This window comes from Tarenaya hassleriana, unplaced genomic scaffold (genome assembly GCF_000463585.1).
Source record: "Tarenaya hassleriana unplaced genomic scaffold, ASM46358v1 Cleome21, whole genome shotgun sequence".
Taxonomy (NCBI): Eukaryota; Viridiplantae; Streptophyta; class Magnoliopsida; order Brassicales; family Cleomaceae; genus Tarenaya; species Tarenaya hassleriana.
Window position 1 is genome coordinate 300,686 of NW_010965451.1, and position 14,945 is coordinate 315,630.

Consider the following 14,945-nt stretch of genomic DNA (forward strand, 5'->3'; position numbering starts at 1 on the left):
GGGAAAGAGGTGTGTATGCTGTTATTACCGTGTAAGCATCTGTGTCTGTGTAAGGAATGTGAAAGCAAACTCAGCTTTTGTCCATTGTGTCAGTCGTCTAAGTTTATTGGCATGGAAGTATACATGTGATTGGTGGGGAGTTACACTAAGTGATTCATAGTAACAAAAGTTAGAACTCTTGTGATTTCTTGTTCTTGTGTTAATTAATAAAATTATTTTCCATTTGTTAGGGGTGACGTTTTAACCTGTAACCGGGGGTTTGGAGGTACTCGGTTTAACAAGTATTCGGATAAAAGATACCCGAATATTATCGATGATAAGGATGGGTATACCAAAGAGTTTTTGATCTTCGGGTTTGGATTCGGGTTTCAATTATTTCATACCGGGTATTGGGTATATTTATTAAAAAGTCAAAATATCCTTTATATTTATAACATTTATCTAAGATTTATATAAATGAAAACATTTATATAAGATATATTTATTATTTATTAAAATAATTTTAATTTTTTTAATTTTTTTTTATCTTCTCATCTATATAAATTAAAGAATCGAGTTTTAAATTTTATTTTTAAGTTATTTTTTTTATTGAATTTTTATAAGTTATAAAAGTTTTGAATGTTATTTGTGTGAGTCCGCCTATTCCCGAGTACGAGATTGAGAATCTTATGAGATCCAAGTTAAGGGTACCCGGAGCTCATGAAGCCAAGAATGAGATTATGTTTTTGTAAAACCCGTGGTGATGAGGTCGAAATCGGATTTTCTAAAAAATGGGAGTACGCGACCCGTGTCCACCCCTACCATTTGTTATGTCTCTTATATGTTTCCGAAATTTTTTAGGTATCCGAATCTAATGAATTACGGATTTCAAAACCCTTACTTGAATTCGAGTTTTTTGGTATCCGAATTATATTAACCGTAAAATAGCTTTTGTATATCCACAAATAGGGGTGGGTGTCGAATCGAAAATTAAATATAGTATCATTCCCGAACCGAATCGATTATATTCAATAATATAATTCTTATTGGCGCATTAAGATGCACACGCAATGCATGCATACGAGCAGTCTACATGGATTATACGTATAACATACGTGAGGCGAGGGTAAATACATATACGTACATGTATTCCAAGGTTATGTATGGGGAGATGCATGCATGCCTTCATCAAGGGGAAGTTTCAAAAGCGTTTTTAGTGTTTTTGTCAAAATATGATTTTAAAGAAATGGTATTGAAGAAGACTAGTGAGCTTTCCCCTTAATCATGCCTTAGAAAGTGATGACAAAGAGAAAAGAGATTAAAAAGATAAAGAGACTAATAATGCTTCTGTTTCTCCATTACTACCTTTTTTTTTTTTTGTTAATCTCACCAACCTCCTCCTCCGTTTTCTATTTCATTTTTCATTTTCATAACCTTGGAAAAAATGATATATTATTGTAGAATTTGATATGTCATTAATTGTTGTCTATCATATTATTGGTGGGAGATAGAATTCTAAATCCAGAGAAATAAACGTAAAAAAAATATATAATTCAGAATGCAATAACACAAACTAAACCAAATAAAATTGTTTTACACAAAACCCATAAGTGATATACATATAAGTTTATAAGTAAGAACAAATAAATAATAAAACCCAAAAGTGGTAGCTCAACCCGTTATGAGATTAGTACGTAGTTCCTGTATATGTGTATATATATAGTCAAATTCTCTTGTATGATAGTAAGATATCTGTATAATATATTATTAGGATATAAACAAAATACATAAATATTATAAATATTAGAGAGATATCATAACTTAGATTAGAATATTATATATTCATTTGTCTGCAAATCAAAACGTACGATATTATACAACAAATCTTGACATATATCCATATAAAACAAATATTTTTACGCATGAACCGAATATAACCATGATATAGAAGCTTTTGTCAGAACAGTGAACAGGAGGAAGAGAAAGATTTTGTTCTCCCTAATGCTCTTCCACTTGCACTTAAACATATTTGGTAAGAGGGAAATTAGAAATGCCTTTTGTGGATATACCCATAAATCTACCAAATATAAAGAAATTATATATATATATATATATATATATAAACAAAAAAAAAAGAAAAGAAAAAGCAAGAGTTGAACGTTAGCTGAAGACATGGAAAAAAGCTATCTTTACTTGGAGTTTCAATCATGCCCCCTTCTATATATTCTCCTTTGTAAAGCTCGGCTTTTTACTCTCTTACTCTCTCTCTCTCTCTCTCTCTCTCTCTCTCTCGTTTCTGAATTCTCCGTATGGATGAAATCAAAGGATCACTTCATTCTACATCCTTTCATGATTTCTTTTGTTCTGATGGAATGTTTTATGAGTTATAACAAAACATGAAACAAGACTAAAATCTAGAAGGAAGCCCACAAAAGATATATGAAAAAATAACTTTGAATGGAACGTCTTCTTTTTTCATATTTCTAGTTTCCAAAGTTTCTAATGAAAGATATTGTATGTGTATTATGGACAGATCGATCCGTTTAATCACATAAGAAAAAGGGTAAGCAGATAATCATATTTAAATTACCAATTAAAGAAATGGCATATGTGTAATATAAATACACATCATCAAACAGAAAGTTAGCACTTATTCATTACTTGATTAGGGATGTTCATATGATATGATTGGATCAACGGTCTTTAATCAATTAGATTGCCGCATGAAAGCTAGTGTCTAGTGATGCAAAAGAAATTATTAGCTTTAATAAAATGCGATTCTTATAATTCCTCGAATAATAAGGAAAAAGAAAAAGAAGAAAATATCACGGCATTTAAATCGATTAAATATAAAGATCTTGTTACCTTCATTATCAGAAACTAAACATTTAAAAAGCAATTTTATCTTCTATAATCATAACTTAATATCGTGATACGATTGGATCAACGGTTCGTTGGATTATTAAGCCAACCTATATATATATATATATATGCGTGTGTGTGTGTCTATATATATATATCCACCTTGAGGCTCTATCCAAATGGTAATTTGTAAATGCATGAAATGATTGTGTAGATGATGAAGGGTCCCACTTTTGCATTTGTGAGTGTGTGAGGAGGGCTTTTGATTAGTGATGATTTCATAGAATCCCTTGGATTGAGGATATATATATATAGATGTATGTGTATATATATATATATTGTTTCTTTCTTGCTGCAGCCTTGAATCGTGGGACCTTTTCATTTTATTTTCATCATCGCTCTATAATATCATTTTAAAAACATTGCATTAGTTTTACCACATCATCAAAAGAAGAGAAGAAGGAATATGAGGAAGGGGGAAAAGAGGGATAAGGGAGAATATGTGATGTGCATGTGATCCAACAGCCTTTATGTTTCCCTTCTTCTAGGCATATTACTTTGCATAATCCCCCACTTGACTCCCTTTCTTCCCAAAAATAAAATATGGTGTTAAAAGCGTATATATTCATATGAAAATCGGTCACGAATTATAATGCTATATTATGTGTATATATATAGTATATGAAAATTAAAAATGAATTAAATTAGTTATGTAAAGTTGAAATTATTTGCGCACGCTTCCTTTTTTGCTTTACGTATGGAAGGTGAAGAACTTATGACTTTTGACAAAAAGGAAAAGATAAAAGAAAAAGGTAAGAATTTTAGTGGAGAATCGAAAGACGTTTTTTTGTTATGTTCTTCGTTTTTCGATACCAACTTTGTCCTCACTTGAAAAGGTTTACTAAAATTGTCATTTTTTTCTATTTCGATTTGAATACATATAATCATATAATATATAAGTAAAATATAATATATAATTTAAAATAAATAAAATCGAATAATATATAATTATAAAATTCATTACATAGAGTTTTCTTAAATCAAATTAATATATCTTTTGATAACGTCAAATTAATATATCTAATTTGAATCTTAATTAAATATAAAATAATATAACAATTCAGAGAAAATAAAAACTTTAAATTGAAAACAAAACATGAATGGGATTTTTTAAAAAAACAATTTCGATATAAAATTAAAGGAACGACAGAAGTAAAATCATCTAAGATCGTCGAATACACGTTTTTACGCGTGTATGTGTATATGCATGCATGCATGCATACGTGAATGTAGTATATACTATATAGTCTATTTGCGTACTAAGAAGGTGTAAGTTAAAAGGTTTAAGTTGTGAAAATGAAGTTAAAGGGTTTGTTTGATATATTTCGGGTCCGAGTTATATTCTACATCGGTTCAATTATTATTTTTCGGTTATTTTATTTTATTAATATCATCTCTAACCGGTTTTCATTTCCAATTTTTAATATACAAAATACCGAGCCCTTATATATCGCGCTAGGACCCATAAAAGCTTTAGATAAAAAGATGACATGACCTAACGAGGAAACTTTGTTGTTGATATCTTTTTTGTTTTCTATTTTTATTTTTATTTTTTGCTACGAAGGAATATACAACTTTTTGCATGGAAAGAGACGTTCTCTTTTCTTACGGCTTCCACTAATAGATTCCTCTCCCTCTTTCTATGGCCCATTTTATTTTTCACATTACTTAGTCTAATAACTTTATGAAATTGAAAGAAATGCGAGGGATGGCTACTGAGTTATTACTTTTTATATGTTAGGGTATCGAAACATGTAATTTTTTAAAAATAAAAAATAAAAAATAATTGGGTTCTGATACTATGTCAAGATTTGCAAAATAACAAAAGTATATCTTGTATAATAAAATAAAACATCAGAGACTCGTATGTATCTCCAATACTAATATTTCTTAAAATATCGAATGTAAAATAAATTTACTAAAACAACCTATGTTTGGCTATGAAAAAAAATCGATTGAAAATGTACTTTCTTTGTTGACGTGTCTATATGAGAATGGTGAAAGACGTTTTTTTTAATTCATGAGAAATAAATTGACATATGTAACGGTAGATCTGGTAGAAATTTGTGGAATGATATTTGTATTGATAATCAAAATAACATATAAATAGATAAGAATCTTACATTGAATAAATAAAGTAGACATAATAATAAATATTTCTAAATATATATTTTCCGGATTTGATAAGATCTCCATTATACGATATAACTCGTAATATTCTTCAAGATTCGGTATATCTCAACAGATCTGTCGGAAAATTTTAACAATATACGGAATGAGGATGTGATCAGACAAACTTATAAATAATATATAATACGTTGATTCAAATAATCGTCGAAAACATTCCCAATAGAATCAGCGTATTCGACCTTTCGGCAAATGATTAAAGCTTCACGGGTTTTGGCTTTAAAATAATGCAAGCATGCGTTGCTAATATTTGGTGCGACTTTGAAAAGAGACTCACGGGATCAAGAACAACTTTTGGAGACGAATCTCTTAATTGCTAAAACATCTTTTTTTTCTCTACGTACGAAATCGAGGATTTCATTTTTACGTATTTAGTATCTTATACGGAAAAAAAAAAGATTGGAAAGAAAAATCGACCAATATTTATAAAAAAGAAAAAGAAACAGTTTTTCTACGATTGTACCGTCAAAATCATGGGCAGATCTAGAAAAAATTGTTATCGGACTACTAATAATAAAACATAAAAGATATTAATTTGGTTTTATTGTAGGTATACATTAGTAAAATACTATTTTTTGTTTATTCTATGTGAATTTGTTTAAGTAAATAAAAAGACACTATATTAACTTACCGAGCTAAATCCGAAATGGCCCGATATCATAAATTAAACGTTTTGTTTATAATTAGATATATCATAAACCGAAACCCAAACTAATAATAGAGAATGAGAAAATCTATGTGAATATTCTTTTTCAAATTTGAGAATTCGTACCTCCATTTCACCGATTGAATTTATTCAAATTTGGGTTGTTAGAATGCTATATCACAATTTCTAGTCTGACCACAAAAAAAAAAAACAGTTTCAACTAAGCAATACACAAATATCTACACCAATATATACGTATATATACATATATAGAAGACAAGAAGGAGAGGACGTGTCCCTGTCCTCAGATCAAGGGAGAGGAGGGAGCCATGTCCTCGTGATACCAATTGAAATGAATGAAGCCCTCGTGACAAACCCTCTTTCCCCCTATCCATTAATTAGTTTCACTCCTTTGACCAACATTTTTCACCCTTCCATTTATTTATATTATATACCCTCTTTCATTAATTTCTAGAACAGAATTATCCGATTTTTTTAATATCCAAATTATTCCGGCTTGAGTTTGAATTTATAAACAGAGATTATCCGTAAAATTGAGCTAGCTTGGGTTCGGGTTTCGCGGTTTCATGATCGAATACCGACATAGTTACATAAATATTCTTTATTTTATTAAAAATATGACATATCATCTATGTTTTTAAATTACGAAATTAACCTTGTTTTTCTTTACAAAAATTGCGTTCTCATGTATATGCATGAACATACTTGTATACAAGATCCACGGGTACGAGATCGGGTTTCAAATCTTAGAACCTGAAACATTCGAATAAAAGTTAAGATACTCTAGAATATTCACACCCATATTCACCCTTATTCCTATATTTACATATATATATATATATATATATTTCCCTTTCGATGGACCAAACCTCAATCTACATACTGACTCATGTTTACACCGGAAATCGCTTAGAATCTAGGACCATAAAATTCCGGATATAAAATTCCGGAATTCGCTAACAATCATGGCTGCTGCCTCATAAAATGAACATATTGCTAAATTCATGTAACAAATATACTTTACTGGCTAAAGGGTCTATGTGGGTTATGGGTTCGAATAAAGTCTTAGGGATATGTTGTATGAGTTTTCGGAATACCTTTAATAAAAGAATTGTGATCTTTCATCTAAAAAAATGTGAAAAAAGGAAATATTATATATATATATGTATACAACTATGGTTTTGTAACCCAATAGATCGTGGGCGAGTGGTCAAACTTGAGGTAGGAGGTAACTCCACCTTAAGGTTGAGTGTTCGATTCCTGGCTGGTGGGGAGGGAGGTAATTTCTGGGTTTATATGATCCATATACAAAGGCTGCTCTCGGACCGGAGGTTTACCTAGTCAGCGCGCCCGAAGGATAGCAGCTAGGGATCCTCCGTTATCAAAAAAAAAAAAACTATGGTTTTGTATTCCACACACTAGCAATAAATGTATATTCTTGAAGGATTATGTACATTTTCGGTGCAATATATTTTACATAAAATGGCTCACAGCATTTATATGTTGAAGGCTAGTTTATGTCATTGGAATTCAAAGAAAATAATTTAATTCGAATCTCTCATCGGAACGAATTTTTTGGTTACCGGGCGAATTGAATTTTCAGATTTAATTTTAAATATTTGTACGACCCGAAGGATTTCACATGCATGTGTTAGAGAACCGAGTGTGTAAACTTGCGCCATGCAACATGCAGATATATACGTTAGTGAAAGAGACAAGAGAAGAGGGTAAGAGGAAGAGACACAAGAAAGAACCTTGTAGTGGTTCGTTGTCGGATATACCCACAAGATTTCGATTCTTCTGAATAATTAATTACATAAATATCAATTAATAATTTATCTTTGTTTTTTTTAAATAGAAAACTCCAGGAAAAAAGTTAAAGAAAGATCCGAGAGCATCTTAAATAAATAAATAAATACATACATACATGAATGTATTAAAAAAAAAGAACCTTTTTTTGTGTGCAGATGTTATATATTAAACAATTTGAAGTTTAAGATATCGTAATTTCATGATTTGTAATTTGTTTTTTTCTGTTTGTTTCTCCAAGTAATAAAAATATTACCATGTTTATTTATTTTTTTTATCTCTGAAATGAAACTGTGGAAGTCATGTGATGAAGAGATGCATTGTGGGGTTCAATTCCACTTCATTACAGAAATCAGAAGAGAAATCTTCTTACCGTCCAAACATTCGTAGGCCATGTACATACATATAAATATATATACGTAAACGTATTTATGTATGGATATATGTATGGACGTGTTTGTCTCTGTGTTTGTACGTATGTGGTGGGGTTTCCAAGGTACGATCTCTTCTCTAGCTAGTTCCTTGCACCTTATGTACGTGATTTAAAAAAAACACACACACAAGAATATAATATTATTTCGATATGATTTTTTTTTATAATTCTAAACTTCACCGTTTCGATACAACTATATCTGAAAGAACTATATATATATATATATATATATTACAATCGTATCTACAATTATTCAATTCTAATGGATAATACTTTTGTACATCTTCCGTCATTTTTTCTATAAATACGTTTTAAGTGTAATGAGAGTTCTATATAAATTTTTCGGTATTTCAAGATAGAATTTGAACTGCTCGTTTAAACCCTTATAAATGTTATTAGATTTTAACTAAACGATTAATATCTGGACCCCTATATATAATATTATAAAGGGTCATTTTGGTAAATCCACACAGTTATATACAGGATCGGGTCCTTAGATTACGTTATAATTAAATATTCGTTCATGGTGGGATTTGTTCTTTTACTTTATGTGGAACAGAACTCTCTTCTTCTCATCTGCATGATTTGTACCCCAAGGAAAAAAGAAAAGGATCAATCAAACTTTCCTAAAGGAATTAAATAAAGTTATTTCATATATATATATATATATTTCCGATTAAAGTAACTTTATATATGCGAATGTCGAATTTTCAACAGGTAAATAACAAAACAATGACGAGAACACTTTAAGAAGTTAAAAGATATGTGTGTAGAGTGAGAATTATATATAGATTGAAAGAAGGAAAATTCCTATAAATATACAAGTACCATGGATATAGATGGCAGCGATAATATTTATTTTACTGTTGGCAACAGTAGAGTAAAACGTAAAAAGTAAAAAAAAAATCACGTGGGTCCATTGTAAAAGAAAATACTGTTAATAAAAATATAAATTGCACGTACGTATACGTGTTGTTTTCAACCCCTGCAATTTTTTCAGCATCTCTGACGTGAGACAGAGTTACAAGAAGATAAGTCGATTCACACACACATATACACATGCATGCTTTCATGTTTGTATACATACATGCATACATATTTATTTATTTGAAAAGTTTAACACTTTGGTCGGTGCTTCTATGCAATTTTAAAAAAAAATTAAAAAAATGATGATTTGCAAATTTTATAAATTAGTAAAATACTATGAGATACATTCTGGGAATATATGCCAAATATCTTGAGGTTTTTCCAGCCTCAAACTGATTCACTGTCTCATTTCAATTTTTTTTTTTTACATTAATTTCTTGCTAAAATTCAGTCAGAATATTTAATTCACAACAACAATGATATATTAATACAAACATAGAAGACGATAATTTTTAATTAAAAATATAATATTATGATATTCCAAATAAAATCTGTACTGATTATTTTTGAAAATATAATATAACAATATATAATGTTAGAAATGTTTTTTTCTAAAAAAAATAAAAACTACTAGCAAAAGTAAAAGAAAATACGGCATTACTAATTAGGGTTAGCAAAGAATGAAATAATACTTACAAAAAATCATCAGTACCAATTTTTTTTTTTTTTTGTGTGGAGTTCCCTACATATACATTTGTAATTCCATTAACTTCTCATCACTCGTAAAATCATTTATTTCACTTTAGTTCTTTTCATGCGCCCCCCCATGTGGATATGTTAATTTGTGTGTATGATTTTCATGACAAATTAAATCTCTCTTTTGCTCGAATTTATTAATATATTAAAATTGTATTTCTTATGACTTTCCCTGCAAGATTACATCTAAAGTGTTTTCCTTTCTTCCTGGACCCTCCATATAAGAAATAATTAGGTGAGAAATAAATAGTTATGTGGTCTATGTAATTTAGGTTGTTGGATTTTGATATTAATTTGAATATTTTTATGATTAAGACTCGATTAAAGAAATGGGAATTAGATAAATGAAATTCCCTCTCTGTTTATCCTAACTGAATTGGGGTTTTAGATCCGAATTTTATATTATTATTTTCTGTTAAAAAGAAAAAAATACTAGTTCTCTTTATTGTTAAAGATTATTTTACTACATTGCATACACATGAATGTAATACCAAATTTACATATTAATATTTTAAATTAACTTTAATAGGAAAAAAACTTTAGACGTGTTAAAATTTACTTTTTGGGTAGAAATGTATATAATCATTATGGCAAAAACAAAATATTATAATGGAATTTATAATATGAAATAGTCAAAGAATCGTTCAGAGATGGACCATTATATATGAACCTTACAGCACGCGTAGCATTAAAACCAATAATTTAACTGTAAATTGATGGTTAGAATAACTAATTCGAATTTGTGGTTTGCTTTGTGTATCAATGAATTCTCAATGCTGTATTTGAAATGCTAAATCATGTATGATATATACAAAAGTATTTATAAATGGTGGGTATCGCTATTATAAAACAAAATAGAGAAAAAACAAATAGAAAGAGATTAATCTTAGTAAATTAGAATTAATCGGATTATACACAATTCAGAAAAATACCGATATATATATATCGATGTACAAAAGTAACGAAGGGCAAATAGGCTTGGAAGGCCAAGAGCTAGAAGCCGTGAAAGAGGCTCGAAGTGCAATGCCAATGCGTACATAGATCGAAGAGAAGAATAGTTGTTAGTATATATGTCTGCTTCTCCATTGGAAATACCAATCTTTAATTTTCCTTGATATTCTACAATTAGTTTTAATTAATCAATTGATTAAATTATTTTAATATATAATCATACGAACAAGTGTATAAATGCTCGATGTTAATTTACTCGTCTTCATTGTTTGGGTTAAACTGAATCCAGAATAAAATTTCGGGTATATTTGTTTAATACCCGTTAATTTTTCACTAAAATTAATATTTAGAATTATATAACCGATTTGATCAACCACACAAAATAAAATAAAAATAAAAAATATCCCACACATTACGGAGTTTGGGTAGCATCTTCTTGTATGTCCATATCAATATATAGTCAATGGTTATGGAAAATAAGAATAAAGGCATGAAATTGAAACCTTTTTCTCAGGAATAGAAGAATGCAGAATCTTCCATTATATATATATATATATATATATATATATATATATACAAACGTATATGTGCATCAATAGAGACACACAAACACATGCATGAATACGAAGTTTCCCGTAAAGACAATAAGCCAAAGGAGAGTTTTGCACCAAGGAAAATGAAGAGAACATGTAGGAATGTTGACCAAAAAGCAAATGGTGGATACAAAAGGCAATTTGAATAAAGAAAAAAAGAGTTTAACTTTTATTGATATATATATATATATATATAATTAATTTATTAAAAGTATAATAGATGAATTAAATTAGAGAAGTGGGTGGGGGGAAGGGATCGTAGTGTCAGAAAAGAGAAAGAGGGAGAGAGAGTCACGGGTTTGCCTTGAGAGGCCCTTATTTTATTCAGACACTCAGACACATATTCCCCTCTCTCTCTCTCTCTATGCCCGAGGCCACATAATTCCAAATTTATTTCCCCCCATTATATATATATAGATAGATTCTGAATTTATATATAACTATTGATTTCAATGTCACGGTTAGATCTTGCAGTTTAGTGTTTGGTTTATCATACATGCAATATACTAATTGTCTCGAGATTGCATGTTGAAGCTTAAGGTTATCAGTTTTCGAAATCAGCCAAAATTATTCATGAACGGTGTAATGAAAATGTGGTGCACTATTTGAGTGGTTCTATATATATATATAATTTGTAACTATTTTTTTTTTTATAAACGATAGGATCGATCAACTTTGGTATTTGAGATTTTGGTTATCCGAATCTTGTTTTGAATGTTTTGTGTTGAATATTTTGAAATCGGATTTCTTATTCTTAGAGTTTGGATATATCAGTTTTGTATTAAAAAATAAAACACTCATATATCTATACCCGGGAACATGATTTCATTTTACACTTAGAAACTCTAAAGATATATGTACAACTTTATACAAAGGAAGAGTATTTTGGTCATTCCAATCTGAATGTATGTATGCATGCATGCATGCATTTTATGTATGTATGTATGTATGTATGTGCTGTATCCGAGCATAAGCAAGAGTTTTGTCTTGATATGGAGAAAGAAAAGTTGGCATGCAAAAGGTACGTACAGTGCAAATGTGTGGGGAAAATACGGTACACAAATACATGTACACTCTTTTACGTGGCGACTATTTCTCGAGCTTCATTAAAAACTCGTACAGGATTTAATAATTAATCGCCCACTAACGATTGGAAACTCGTCAAGTACGAGACAAAGCGAAAGAAAAAAACCTCAAAACAAAAAGAAAATAAAATCTTAGTATAATTAATTACTTCTAGCACAAAAAGCCAAGAAACAACCAAGAAAAAGCTTCCTTCCTTCTTCTTCTTCTTCTTCTTCTTCTTCTTCAGTACACAGTCCACACTCCTCCCTCTCTCTCTCTCTCTCTCTCTCTCTCTCTCTCTCCCCACCACCGCCAGTTTTTTCCAAAACCCACCAATACACTAACACTCTCTCTCTCTCTCTGTGAGTAGATGGCGACGATGATGATGATGGAGAGCTACGGCGGAGAGAGGGTGGTGGAGACGGCGGAGGGGAAGGCGGTTCCGGCGCCGTTTCTGACGAAGACGTATCAGCTTGTGGACGATCCCACGACGGATCACATCGTCTCTTGGGGAGACGACGACTCCACCTTCGTCGTTTGGCGCCCTCCTGAATTCGCCAGGGATCTCCTCCCTAATTACTTCAAGCACAACAACTTCTCCAGCTTCGTCCGTCAACTCAACACCTACGTACGTCTATACATGTATCTACGTGTTTTGCTCGACATGGGCTAAAGTTTGCATCTTTTTCACAAAAATCATCCATCTGGGTCTTCTTCTCTCTCTCTTTTTTTTTTTTTTGTAAATGTACTGTTTTTGTTGGTGTATCTCGTGCGCGTTTATTTGTTTTGCTTGGGAATTGACAAAGTTTGTATTTTTACCACGGAAATCCACTTGGGTCTTCGTTTTCTGGTTAAATTTGTAGTCCGGGAGTTTACAAAGTTCATGGGCTCTTTTTTTCCGGGGAAAGTTGAGATCTTTTGGTGAAAAAAATTGTGTTTTTGATTCTTTTCCCTTCACTATCACTGTTTATTTTCTCCAGAGAAATATGGATGATTATACGTTGTGAGTATATATATATGTAAATAATCTTGGCACTGATTTTGCAATACTTTTTTGGGGTTTAGGGTTTCAGAAAAATCGTTCCGGACAGATGGGAATTTGCAAACGAGTTCTTCAAGAGAGGAGAAAAGCATTTACTCTGCGAAATCCACCGGAGAAAAACCGCTCAGCCGCCGCCGCCGCAGCAGCAACCGCCCTTCCCTCACCACCACCACCACCATCCTCCTCCTCCGCCGCTCCAGTTTTCCGGACCCACCTTCTTCCCCTTCCCGCCACGTGCCGCCGATGACGTGGACCTCGTCGGAGCTTACTGGTGTGACTCTCCGCCGCAGCCGCGACAACCGACCGTCCACCACCACATCTCCGGCGGAGGAGACAATGCCGCCGCCGCCGCCGCATACGACCGCCAAGTCACGGCCTTGACCGAAGACAACGAGAGATTGCGGCGGAGCAACAGCGTGCTCATGTCGGAACTCGCTCACATGAAGAAGCTCTATAACGACATAATCTACTTCGTTCAAAACCACGTGAAACCAGTCTCGCCGAGCAATTCGTTTCCTTCCTCTCTTCTTCTTGATCATCATAATCTGAATCCCGCGCAGAAGCCATTATCGAACCAGCCGGACTTAGGGAGAAGCGGACCAAATTTTGGTTCGAACATGTCTGGTCCGGCGGACCGGAATCTTGGTCCGCCGGACCAACTAGGGTTGGTCGTGAGACTTTGGGCTCTGATACCAAATAGAGAAGAATTCTCCTATTGAAAAGTTTAGTTATACAGCTACCTTGTTGCTATATCTAAGGAAACAAAATAAAGACTAAATCAATTACATTCGATTACAATCACATTTGACTATCATAGTTACGGATTTGGTGGATATAATATGTTTCCTTCCATTACACTTCACTAAAGATAGATGTTTAGTCACTAACTCGTTGAATAAGTGTGTGTTGACAGGAAAGCAAACAATAAGTAATTGTTATACTTGGATGAATCTTCAAGATGATCAATCGAGGATAGAGTTATGACATCAAAGTGCAGAGAAAGCGTACGAAATATCTAATATACCTCAAGAAACGGTCAATGATCACTCAGATTTTGACCAGATACATCTCACTTCATCTTAGACTCCTGAAGATATGCAAAATGAGGATACGAAAGATGATCTTAAGCCCCCTGTTCGCCGAAATCACTCAGTTGATGATGTGATTGGAAGTGTGAATAACCCACGACAGGTAAGGGAAAAACCTCGATTGAATTATCAAGATATGGCTAGGTTTGTCTGTTTCTTTTCGCAGGATGGATCTACTAAGATGAATGAGATTTTGAATGATGAGTACTACCTCAAAATAATGCATGAAGATGAAAGAGTTATTCAGAGCAAAGCCAGGTTAGTAGCTCAAAGGTACACTCAAGTGGAAGGTATGGATTCGACACCACTTTCTCAAAGAGCAAATTAGGGTAGTCTTTTGATTGAGTATGCACCAACTGAGCGCAAATTTGTTGATATCCTTACGAAACCACTTGACATGAATGAGTTTACGGGTTTATGTGTTTTAAAAAAAAAAATCTTTTGGTTTAGGAGAGTTCTGATTTTATCTTTGATGGTGTCTATTCAAAAGTGATTTGGTTCAATGATTGCGAAGAAAAGTCAGCGATACTTCACAGTTACGTCAAGTACACTTCGGAAAAAAATAGTGACATGGACATCTCTTGAT

The 14,945-nt window shown here is 32.0% G+C and overlaps 2 protein-coding genes across 3 annotated transcripts in view; both read left to right on the plus strand.

The window, feature by feature from the left end:
- The window catches only part of LOC104814170 (probable BOI-related E3 ubiquitin-protein ligase 2), a 2,307-nt gene extending 2,078 nt beyond the window's left edge, over window positions 1–229 (plus strand). The window contains exon 5 of one of the 2 annotated variants that reach the window (XM_010542070.2): window positions 1–224. In XM_010542070.2, the coding sequence (XP_010540372.1) occupies window positions 1–129 (129 nt within the window). In that variant the 3' untranslated portion in view covers window positions 130–224. The other variant, XM_019202600.1, reaches the window with a different exon arrangement.
- Window positions 230–12,499: 12,270 nt separating this feature from the next.
- Window positions 12,500–13,990, plus strand: LOC104814679 (heat stress transcription factor B-4-like). Its single transcript, XM_010542853.1, has 2 exons — window positions 12,500–12,857; window positions 13,295–13,990. The coding sequence occupies exons 1-2, from the start codon at window positions 12,600–12,602 to the stop codon at window positions 13,988–13,990; spliced, it is 954 nt and encodes a 317-aa protein (XP_010541155.1). The 5' UTR covers window positions 12,500–12,599.
- Window positions 13,991–14,945: the final 955 nt, after the last annotated feature.